The sequence below is a fragment of the Branchiostoma belcheri genome, unplaced genomic scaffold, assembly GCF_001625305.1.
Source record: "Branchiostoma belcheri isolate BF01 breed outbred unplaced genomic scaffold, Haploidv18h27 scaffold8, whole genome shotgun sequence".
Classification (NCBI taxonomy): domain Eukaryota; kingdom Metazoa; phylum Chordata; class Leptocardii; order Amphioxiformes; family Branchiostomatidae; genus Branchiostoma; species Branchiostoma belcheri.
The window spans coordinates 2774336-2785983 of NW_017804464.1; the positions used below are offsets into that span (position 1 = coordinate 2774336).

The following is an 11648-nucleotide window of genomic DNA, read 5'->3' on the forward strand; positions in this document are numbered from 1 at the left end:
CTGGAAAGTCACTGGCAGTATCCATTGGCCAGAGCAATGTCTATTAGTATTAGCCATGGTGGCTAGAGCTCTGGCCAATGGACACTGCCTTGGCACTGTATGATCTGCTTGGAGATTAGTCTGGTGTGACAAATTGTTTACGGTACCATGAAGGGAAGGGTAAAACTTACCATGGACAGGATGCTTCTCTCTAAGGAAAAGAAAATGCAAGAATGATTAGTGTTGAAAATATGTCTAGAAACATACATGTATATTTATCATATCAGACTATATTATGATCACTGATCATAGCAACAGAAAAATTGTTTCTAGACCAAAGCTAAGGTGATAAAACATGACTTCTCAACTACCAGTAACTGTCAAGTTGGAGAGTTTAATCATTTTAGGCCTTTTTTAAAAATACGATTTCATACTTTGCTTTTGCAGTAGGTACTAAGCATTCAGTCCAGTAATTCTACGTAGTTTGTGTTTCCTTGTCCCCTGATAGCTAGCCACAATAGCCTCTGACCAGTTGGCTGTTTTCTAAATAAAACTGACAACTCACAGGTCTACTTTGAGAGCCTCCTGTGCTGAGAGTTGAGGAGGGTGGTACAGCACCAGAGCTCCCTCCTCTTCAGGGTCATGCAGCGGCCTGCGAGTGCCCTGTCTGCGTACGCCTAATGACCCCTTTAACGTGGGCCCTGGACACATGACAAATAAAGAAACAAACTTTCAAAACTTTGTGATTGTGACAACATTTTCCTGTAATACAAAAAATCCTACTTTTTATTTCAGTGCCCCTGACCTTCACTCCAATTTTGACCTCTTTTGCGCGTGTCCATGGAATGGTTTAGGACTTGTCATAAAATGAATATTGTACATTGGTACCAGTATATCAGTCTTTTTCAAACTCAAAACCAGCATCTTGTTAGAAAAGCATGTCATGTACAGCTCCTTTGCTCAATAAAATGATCTTATCTGATAGGTTCAATCAAAACAATACAAAATTACATTTCAGCACATTAAAAAAATCTACGCGGTACACTTAGAAACTGTTTGATATTTTAGAGGTTCTTTACAACTTGGTATTAAAAGACTTTGCTTGTCCTAAAGCTCACAAAACTTCCTACCTACCTTTGTAATTAGGGATGGGGATCTTGAAGGGTTTGGACAGGATAGATCTGATGAAGGCCTCCTGTATGGACAGAATTAAGTGATTAGAGACTCTGAAGAACAAAAATGCAAGTTTCCAATTCAATAAAACATCTCTTTGAACAGTTTTAAAATCAATGCCAAACGTTTCACGCTTACACAAATTCAATCTATCATTGTTTACTGTTTTGTTGTATGACACGTTTAGGGCTACATCTGACTCATGTAAAAAAAATGCACATGTACAGTAGAAGAGATACTCCTACAAATGCACAATAGAACTGGAAATGTCAGACGTTTCAGCCCATGGACATTTCGGCCCCAAATCCAGGACGTTTCAGCCACATGCTGAAGATGATTCAACCCCATGCAGAGGACATTTTGGCCCCAATTTAGGACATTTCCTCTGCATGTGGCTGAAACGTCCATGGGCCGAAATGTCGAACTACCTAGAACTGGTACTCACATGCGATGAGGAGTCAGGGAAACGAGGCTGGTTTGTGATGGGGGTCAGAGGTCGTCGGTATGGCGACATGAACTGACTGGACGGAGAATCATCAGACTTGGCTTTGGTCCTCTTGGCAACCTGTGGAGCGAGAAGATGCTAGGACATAATTGATAATTAAATTATTTATTGTGCTATCACTAGTATCAGTACCAGTAACTGCAAATACATTGTATAGTTGCACTTAAGTAGCAGCTTCAAACTGGCCATTCTAATTAATCTAGAATCATTAACTTTTTGTTTGGTTAATTGGTTGTTATCTCATTTTGCTAGCTTCAATTTCAAAGCATACATAAGTTTGTACTAGACAATAATGTACCTGAATTGAGTGCACCAAATTACTAAATTCTTCTTTGCATCATAATCACCTGAACAGATGCACAGTACAACATCAAACCCTGTGTGTACGTGTGAAATTACAAACTTAATTACTAATTCTAACAGTAGTAATAAGACCCAAGTTATGAGACCCACCTTGTTTGGTCTCCAGTCTTCATCATCATCCCCAGGCTTACGTTTGCCTGCAGCCAGCTGGCTGGGAGCCTGGCTACGTCTCTGAAGATACAGTAGTTGAAGTCACATAACTTGTGATCATACCAAAATTGTGATGCAGAATTATTTTGGAATGTATTTACTATACACCCCAAATGTAATAAAAGTAAGATAGTGTCTTCGAGAACCAAGAAAGACGACGTCAGCTAGCTTCAAAAATTATTATCCATTGTCAAACGTGCCCCCCTCCCCACCATCGCGCTAGACTCACCATACTATCGGGGATAGAAAGTAGGTTTAGATATCCAGGGGAACCTCCAAATCTTCTCCAGGGGTGCAGACGACTATCTCCTAGGTATGTCGGCCATGTACGGTTCGTATTTACAACAAACTGTCGGAGAATCTCGAATATATTTACGAGTGAACTATTCTTCTCTTCGAAACACGCGCCATTTTGTTACGTAATGACCCAGGATGCGTTGCGGCGCTGGCACTACTCTCCAAGCAGATGTTTGGGTTATTTTGGGAATCCCAGTGAAAGAAACCCCTCAGCGGTACATTTTTAGGTCATTTTACAAGCAAAGGTAGAAAGATGGTGACTTTCCTCGACCCTGGAGAATACAAATAATGTCATGGATCTTTTGTATCAACTGTCTGACACCTACGTAACATTACAATTCTTTCTTATTTAATAGGACCGCCGGACGGAGTGTTGTGAAGAGCCGTTTTTTCGTGTTCGCAGTCAAAACACTGGGTTCTCTTTGTGTAATCGGCATGCAATTTTATACGCCGTCTGCGGGCATGCCTGTGTTGATGCACGAATGTGTATTTTTGCCGTTGCTGCTTTCGCGGTCGATGTAATATTGCAGATGCACCCCTATAATTATAAGGCAAATTGGAATGGTCCAGAAAAACCCGTTGTTTGGAATAGTGGTGGGGGGTGGAACTTCAGGCAGATATGGTGAGGGGCCGATAAGTGGTACCACGGCAGTAACACTCGCGGTGCTGGCTGCAACTGTTGCTGGAATTTGCCAGTCGCGCTTAATAAGTAACAGGCACGGTAAGACGGTGAGGCTGTCTTTGTTACTAGTGACACAACCATAATAGTTCGATCTTTATGTGAATGCAATGATTGTGTGTGTGTAATTAAAATGAACTTCGAACTTGAAGCACAGTATCTTTACACGCCCTAGGAGCAGTAATGGATTTAGGTCTTTTTATGTTTTATGGTGGCTGGTTTTATGATAGCTGGTGTGTTACGCCGAAAGGCGGTTATACCGGCTATACAGATACAGATACAGATGGTTGTGACGCGCCCTCATTGTATTAACCGTTGCCTTATGTCTGCACAGTAGGTCTGGCATTGACGCTTGGGATTATTTTTGTTGCAAAATATAAAACTTCACGGAGGATTGTCACCTATGGCTTCTTGTTCAGTCTTCAATCATAGGCATATAGAGTCATTGAGGCAAAACTAACAAAAGTTATAGTCTCAGAGCATATGATTTATTGTTTGCAAAATCAGGCCTGATACTATAGTATTGTTGACTAAAAATTTTGCCAGATCCTTTTATCTTGTGTGTGCAGCTTAGAAGATATAGTTTGCAGGTCATCAGTGTTTTGGTTACAATGTAGCTGCATGTGAATAATTGTTTTGTTTGTCCTCGGTCAGAACATAACCAGAATATCTTTGGACGCTTCCATCCCCTTTGGTTTTCCTTCATAGAATGTTCAGTTCAGTTGCAGAAGGCAAGAAGTATCATACTTGATTCAAAAAGACACAATAATCATGTCAGTTTTGTCAGGAAATGACACTGACAACTTGTGTCAAGGCAGACAGAAAAGATTTTACATATCTGATGATCAGAAAACTTGGGTATAATAGTAGTACATAGCAAATTCTGACACCTTCTCACAAAATGTACATGTACAAAATACATCTGGTCATAGTTTTGCTGCAAACAGTTTGTTGATTTCAAGAAACATGACCCCATCCTAGAACCGTTAAACATCATGATACCCTGATTTTTTTTTACACAAATTAATACATCTCACAGATATCATAGTTTACAATACCAACGCAGTCATAGTTGTAAAACAAAGATACCCCAGTATCAATTATTCTACCTTCATTGTCAGCATTTGGCTATGTCTAAAAGCAATGATTTTTATTTTGTCCAAATTATATGTGCCAATCTGATAACAAGATAACTTTATCATTATTCATTATTCATCACTAATATCTGCACATGTCTTGGCTGTGTACTAAGATGCAGAAGTTGGGTTGACTTCTCTGTCCTCTAGCTGGTTCTTAGTTGATAATCTGTGGACAGAAAGAGACAACAATGTTACAAGTGGACTTCTACATGCCAACAACAGCAAAAAAATTAATGAGATGTTAAAGAGGCCATGTCAATTTCTGCCTTTGAAGAGCATCTTGATTAGTTTTACATTTGTACTTTCAAAGTAAGAAGGTCAGAAGAGAAAAGACAACTCACCTCCATTTTGTGTGATGTACCTGACCCAGGGAAGTGCCTGGTATCCGCTCTTCTCTATAATCTTCAAGTAGCGAACCTGAAAATATACCAAGAAAGTTTTATCATAGCTTAAATATACAGCAACATGCACACAGAAATTGGAACATTTTACTCCCTAACTTGAACGGTAACATTCGCAACGCAAATGCATAATATTTACCTTCCCATATGGTCTGCTCTGTTCATTCTTACTCAAACACATTCATACTTATGGACAGGAGTCTAAATCCCTCCTGCTATAAAATTGCAACATCATGTACCATAGTGATAGATGGTCTGGTTCAGGTCATTGACCTTATTTGTTTGGAGAAGAAGAAGAGGAGGAAACAGTGTAAAAACATTATGTTTTACACAAACATTTCTCATACATGTAATTTCAAACAACACTGTTCAGGGTCCCAACCTGAATCCCTGAGGTGGTGAAGTAGGGAATCTCAAACTTGACAGCGATGGGCGGCCGTCCCTCCGTCTCCTCTCTCTCAACACTCGGCAGGTTAAAGTGTGCACGCATCAGGTACTCCTTACCACCCTGGACACATTAGAAGTTTAGTCAATTATTTCCTAATGCTAACTCAGCTACTAGTATAATCAACACTGGTAATATATATATTTGCTTTTATAATTTCTATATGGAATATAAAAAGTCATCACAAGCCCCTTAGTTCCAAGCTGTTCACTAGTGCAGACGTCAGTGATGTCAATTACATAAATGGCATAACTACATGTACATGTAGAAATCAAATGTGGATATGTGTTAGTGGCTGTAGGAATGTGCATGCAAAGATGCTGAAATTCCTTGGCACTTTATGTTGTCTTCAAAATGCTCTCTTCCTTTCATGTCACTTTCAACCTTCTCCCTTCTGTCTTATCCTGCAATCAGTACACAGCTGATAGAATATTGTACTTAAGATAGGCCAGGATTAAAAAATTTAGTATTTTTTCGTCAAACGTCTAGTACTGTACTTTCCAGCCAAAAGTCTAATACATTTAGTTATTGTGGTTTGATACACGAGATGTTTTTGTGAAATGTCCCGTTACTCACCGGGAAGGACTTGATGTACCAAACCATCGCGCTATTCTCCGGGACCCACTTCACGTTCCCGACGGTCGTCTTGAACTTGGGGGAATCTGCGTCGCTCGGGCAGGGAATGATGATCTCCACGTTGTTGGCCGTGGAGCGGCGCTTGAACTGAGACTTGGCCTTGATCATGTACTCCACACGGGAGTGGGAATGTCGCTCAATCACAGACTCAATCCAGATCAGCGGTTTTACCTGGAGACAAGAGCACAAAAATGATGGAAAAATTGAGCTGTGACTTTTGTGTTTTATATGCATGGCAAACATGACAAGGTTTACACTATCAGTGTTCGAAATACCCGTCTGCAGTCTGCAATTTGCAGATAGATTTTCAAGATTGCAGAAGAAAAAATCTTACAATCTGCAATTTTGCAGAAGGAAAAAAATAGGCTATGGATTCAATAGTTTTCAATTAGCAAAGTAGCGGCGCTGTCAGAATAGATTGAAAACCTGCGCCGCACGAACCTGCCGGCGTTTTCCAGCAGACTGTAATGGTCCCATATAAGGGAATTTGGGGTCAAAGTTGAACGATTCCGACATGGCGACGAAAGACGACGATAACCAAATATGGGCACTAGCCATTTTCCGATGTTAGATTTCGTCACCTGGGAGGACCCGACAACTGCCTCGGCAATTTTCGGCAGTTTCCGCTAAGTATTTCCCAGCAGGCAACACGGCAAAGGAAACATGGCTCCTCCGAAAAAAAAGCACACTCGCCTCGGCGATAATTTGCCGACGTTTCGATGTTTTTCGTTGGTATTTTGCACGATTCAAGCAAAGAAAACAAGTTGATCACATGAACAAAAGAGAAATACAGCACTGGGAACCTAATGGTCCGTTTTGTTGGGCGGTAATTTCTTATTTCGAGTGAAAATGTACGTGCGTCACATCAGTGATTTTCGGCTTGATCCGAACCAAACACGGCCCGTAAACTTGTCCTTTATGATTTCTATATGACTATCGGTACCGAAAATACGGGAAAATATTGTTGCAAAATGAGAGAGACGGAGACTAAGGTAAACTTCTTTTATTTGAAGGCTGGATTTTCATTTTCCTGGCAGGCTTCCTTGTATGTAATGATCATCACTAACAACAAGTATGGATTTTTGTTCCGGTCCAAAAAACCGGTCCACCGACGTTTCGGTTTTTTGGGACCGGACCGATAAAATTTTTACGGTCCGAACATATTTAAAAGAGTGATATTTTGAAGAATTTCAATTATGCTACAGATTTACAAAGCTATATATATGATTTTAAAATAGGCATTATTGGTTTCACAAGGTTGTAGTAATATGGGGGCTTGTGTATTTGCAGAAAGTATTTCCAAATTGCAGGACGAAATTTTGACTCTTCTGCAATATTGCAGAGCACTGAAAAAAAGTATTTCGACCACTGACTATGGTGTGCAACGGCAACAGTTCCTTACCCACACCAATGGAAATTAGAAATCCATGAGGAACATCATGTGATGCAAAATAAAAACTAGAAAGGTAACATTTGCAAGGCAAATGCATAATGTTTCACATATGGTCTGCTCTGTTAATTCTTACTCAAACACATTCACATATATGGTGACAGGAGTCTAAATCCTGCTATAAAATTGCAACATGATGTAGCCCAACACTAGTTACCATGGTGACAGACCCTGGTTTACTTCAAGTCATTGACCTTATTTGGAGAAAAAAAAGAGGAAGAAGAAACACAACAAATAATCAAGCAACTGGATTTCAGCAAAAATTTCTGAGAATTCACTCAGTTGCTTAATTCATAGTAACAGGAAGGATTGCTTGATTTTGTATTTTGTTAGTTTCTTACCTGGCTTGTGTCATCTTTACATACAGTACAGGACTGATATGTTACACCATGAAGCAATTTACCAATGGTAAAACAAAGAAACAATTACGTACATGTGTGTTGAGTCTGTATGACATCAGCTCGAACTCTCCATCCGGAGGGATGAAGGAGATGGTGCGGTCGTTCTCAAAACGGGACAGACGGACGCACTGGTGGAACTTCACATCCTCCAGCTCTACAGACTTACTCTTCCCTCCTATAGGGGTGGGGAGGGGGACACATGTGGTTACATAACACTGCCATACAATACCATAAAACTTCTGTTCTGCAACATTTTCCCCCTTTTGGAAAAAAAATCAGGCCAAAATCAATACGAGCGATCACCATGTTGTCACGGTAGGCAAAAAGCAGATGGTGGTTGGCTGACTTGCCTGCCAATAATTTGCATATGTCTGCAAATAATCTGCATCTTCTATGTGATGTAAACAAAAACAGCAATCGCTCGTATAAAGATCCAGATGTTGTGATGTTTGTAAGACCCAACCAGAAAGTATATCCCCACAAAAGACGCAAACACAGGCTGAATGCTTGTTACAGGCATGTTTATAAGAATATACTGCATGTTAAACACAAAAGAGGCAGTAGTAGAAGACCAGTTGACAGTTCAACCTCAAGAAGCATCTTTTGAAAAACAGATGCTACAAATACATGCGGAAATGGAATACACAATTTTAATCTCTTTATCTATGGCAACAAGAAAAGACACAAAACACAATCTACACACCATCGCTTCTAAGGTTGAAACGGCATTACAACAGCATTTATGAAAGCTGCTGACTTTAGATTGTCCGAGCCATGTGACCTTAGTTTCCAGAGCAGCCCTGCAGCAGTTTTTATTAGTCAGAATGACAGTCGACAAACGTGAACCCACCAGGCAGAGACTTTACTTACTACCAGTGATTTCAAACAGGACTTTGTCATTCAGTCCCAAGCGGAGCTCGGGCATCCCGGTCAGGTAAACCCTCATCTTGATCCCGCCGATTATTTCGCTCCTTAAGACAACGCCGTTTACGCTGACCTGTGAGTGATTGGCGTGAAAAAAATACAAGACTTACTTCCGGTGTTCTGGAACAAGACTTTGTCGTTGAGCCCCAGCCGTAGCTCGGGCATGCCCGTCAGGAACACTCGCATCTTGATGGCCCCGACAATCTCGCTCTGCAGTACGTGACCGTTTAGGCTCACCTCGTTTTGGGAGATTAAAAACAGCTCAATATTCAAAATCGAGTACATTTAAATACTAGTACACTTTCTTGCTTCACATGTACCTATCAAATTAACATACAAAATTTGAAAACGTGAATATACCAATGCTGGTTGTCAATCAAAATAAGAATAATTCCAGCCATAAGAAAGTGTATAAATATGTCAAATTTGTACATTTCAAGAATTTTGATTGACATTTTTAAGTTCTTATGGAGGTAGGTGGGACTAAGGAATTGTTTAGTGCAGTCTAATTTTGCATCAAAGACAAGGATGCCAACATACGAGTAAGTTGACCGACTCAATCACGTCCAAGAAGACCTCGTTCTTGCGATACTTGATGCCCTCTGACCTCCAGGACACGGCGTTGGTGACAGCCATGGGCGGCCGTACCTGGGTCTCCAGCTTATGGCCCTCCTGTGTGATGTACCTAAAAGAGGTATGAAAACATCATCAAACTAAGAAGCCAATACTTGCTTTTACAGTTTTAGCAAATATTAATACAAAACATTTTTTTTTAGTATAAAAGATTTTTCTCTTAACAGCCACACACAGGTCAACTGGTCCAAAACTTTACTAACTCTCTCTCTCTCTTTCTTATCTATCCGATTTATCATCTGTTGTTTCCTGTAGAGTTAGATATGTTTGCACTATGAAAGTATGATGCTACTGAGATTTTCACCAATAGACTAATGAACTACTTGCACATTTCTCACAAGGGCTAAAGAGGATAAGTTTTGAGCATGCAGAATAAAAACAAAAAATATTCAAAGCTTGAGTAGCTTCCTAAACTGTTGGTACATCCAATAGCATTAATTTATCTCTAAATGAAGCCTTGGTCGAGTGGGAGCTCTGCCAAAAGTAAGTATGAAGCCTTCTGATCAGGTTTAAGACCCTGACAGTCCTTCTCTATAACTCACTCCTGTAGGATTTTGCTGTCTGTTGTCTGAGGGTAGCCAAAGTCCATAACTTCATCCAACAGCTCATAGATGATGACAAAGTTGTCTCGGATGCTCTCCTCTTCCAGCTCTTTGAAATATTCCATGAAAATCTGTGAACAAGAAACAAGCAGCGTGGTGAGGTATTAAAAAAGATGTCTTCTTAAAGTCTATGGGAGCAATAATTGCAGTTTATATCTTCTCAACCAATAGACTATAGAGGGCTCAAAATACATTTTTCGATACTTTCACTGGTAAAGTCATGGAACTCACCTGCACTACTTTGTACAGAAAGCTGAACACCAGTGCCACATTGGCATTCTTCTTTGTAGTGGCAACCACTGAGCAGACGTTAAGGCTTAAACAGTTCTCTGGATGGTCAAAAAAGGATTTCTAGCACTTCACACATCTTCTTACCTGTACCATTTACAATACCCAATACTAGTAATTAAAACCACTTTACTACTAGAACCAATTACATACTTATCAGATGTAACCCAACACTAGTTACCATGGTGACAGACATCTGGTTCAGGTCATTGACATGCTACCCCTGCCCTGCAGTGTGAAAGGATACTGTACAGATTGTTGACCTTGATGTACACAAACGTGACCTCATCAGTACTGATGATGGGTGACGTCTGCAGTTCCTCTTCCCGCTCCATCAGCAGAGGCATGAACTTGTCGATCACCGACGGCTCAATGTCTCCACGGTAGTTACGGGAAATCATGACCTGTGGAACAGACGTAGTCATATCCAACTCAGAACGATCTAAAGGAATCCATCGACATTACAGATGCTCTGATATACAGATATCATGACATACATACCTACAGACATTACCTACTGTATACAGTTTACTGTACCAGACTACCAGGTGCTACCGGCTATACATATACAACTATATCAAGGAGACATACAAACTAACAAATTCAAATAGTATAGAGTCTGCATTGTGTACAATATTGTCCTTCTTTTCACTCAACTCTACATTGGTTCAAGTCACATGATGTTAATTATAATTTTGCACAGTCTGTATGCGGAAGATTAAAAAAATTATCGTGTATAAAATTTACCTACAATTAGTAGATATAACAAATTACTGTAATGATTTGTAGCTATAACCTTTAGTGCAACTGCATGGATTGACATAGAAAGATAAGAATAACAGTAGTGGTGATTTTTAAATTTAAGAAAGAGACAACACAAAGTTAAGCTGGCGTTAGTTTGATCATGGAGGTAGAAAAACCTCCATGGTTTGATCTTTGACAAGCAAGTGGTTGTATAAAATCATCATCAGATTTTACATCGCAAATACGAGGTTTTCTTCCATTTGGTAACATCATGTTCTCCACTTACCTTCCCCTTCAAGTCTAGAATGTACAGCATAGAGCAAGACATCTTGAAAATGTTGTCAACTTTGCCGTTTTCTTCCGCAAAATCGACAAAACTTCCACGTCCCCCCACTGTCTTCTTTTCCAAGATGGCGGAGCGGAAATGCGGGTCAAAGGTGAAATACGTCACGCCCTCATTCACCTGCACTACTGACTGTAGCAGTATGTCAGCCTGTCGAACATTGCATGACTCCTATTCTGTCAAATCTGAAAAATCATTCAGCTCCATTTTTAGATGATGGTCCACATGATTTCACATTTTCTACAAATTTGAAAATACATATAACAATCCATTCCTATTCCCAATCCATTTGCCCTGGCCACGTGGGTCGCAAAATGTACCCTGCCTGACCGGCTAACTCACCTGGTATATCATTATTACTTAATAGTACATATGTTATTTCCTATATTTTTGTCCAAATCCGCGGTGCCTGGTAGAGGCTTGCCCTGTTTCCCACCTTCATTTGTTTCACTTTGCTTCGTCCAATCAGAGGGCAGACCTCAGTAACCTGATTGAC

At 40.2% G+C, this 11648-nt stretch overlaps 2 protein-coding genes across 4 annotated transcripts in view; both read right to left on the bottom strand.

The window, feature by feature from the left end:
* LOC109486225 (DNA repair and recombination protein RAD54-like) overlaps positions 1-2606 on the bottom strand; it is an 11768-nt gene extending 9162 nt beyond the window's left edge. The window contains exons 1-6 of one of the 2 annotated variants that reach the window (XM_019789947.1): positions 2400-2606; positions 2111-2191; positions 1598-1735; positions 1114-1174; positions 545-680; positions 171-190 (exon numbers count right to left, since the gene is read on the bottom strand). In XM_019789947.1, the coding sequence (XP_019645506.1) occupies positions 171-190; positions 545-680; positions 1114-1174; positions 1598-1735; positions 2111-2191; positions 2400-2402 (439 nt within the window). In that variant the 5' untranslated portion in view covers positions 2403-2606. Of the gene's footprint in view, positions 1-170; positions 191-544; positions 681-1113; positions 1175-1597; positions 1736-2110; positions 2192-2399 lie in introns of those variants that run through there. The other variant, XM_019789946.1, reaches the window with a different exon arrangement.
* Positions 2607-3612: 1006 nt separating this feature from the next.
* LOC109486226 (AP-1 complex subunit mu-1) lies at positions 3613-11258 on the bottom strand. 2 transcript variants are annotated; one of them, XM_019789949.1, is made up of 11 exons: positions 11096-11258; positions 10313-10469; positions 10009-10076; positions 9718-9848; positions 9083-9227; positions 8489-8615; positions 7651-7793; positions 5708-5938; positions 5069-5194; positions 4627-4702; positions 3613-4451 (listed from the first exon to the last, which is right to left on the bottom strand). In XM_019789949.1, exons 1-11 carry the CDS (start codon positions 11135-11137, stop codon positions 4429-4431), a joined length of 1269 nt encoding a protein of 422 aa, XP_019645508.1. In that variant the 5' UTR covers positions 11138-11258; the 3' UTR covers positions 3613-4428. The 2 variants fall into 2 exon arrangements, with proteins under 2 accessions (XP_019645508.1, XP_019645507.1); XM_019789948.1 differs by lacking the exon at positions 8489-8615 and adding an exon at positions 8653-8779 and having other exon boundaries at positions 11096-11257.
* Positions 11259-11648: the final 390 nt, after the last annotated feature.

Bases quoted from the DNA above. Each gene is read 5' to 3' on its own strand.
- LOC109486226 (XM_019789949.1), bottom strand. From the start codon at position 11,137: ATGTCTTGCTCTATGCTGTACATTCTAGACTTGAAGGGGAAG. The intron at 7,794-8,488 runs GTAAGTAAAGTC...CCACCCCTATAG, and splicing joins CCTGTTTGAAATCACTGGTA to GAGGGAAGAGTAAGTCTGTA. The intron at 4,452-4,626 runs GTGAGTTGTCTT...TTCTGTCCACAG, and splicing joins GTACATCACACAAAATGGAG to ATTATCAACTAAGAACCAGC.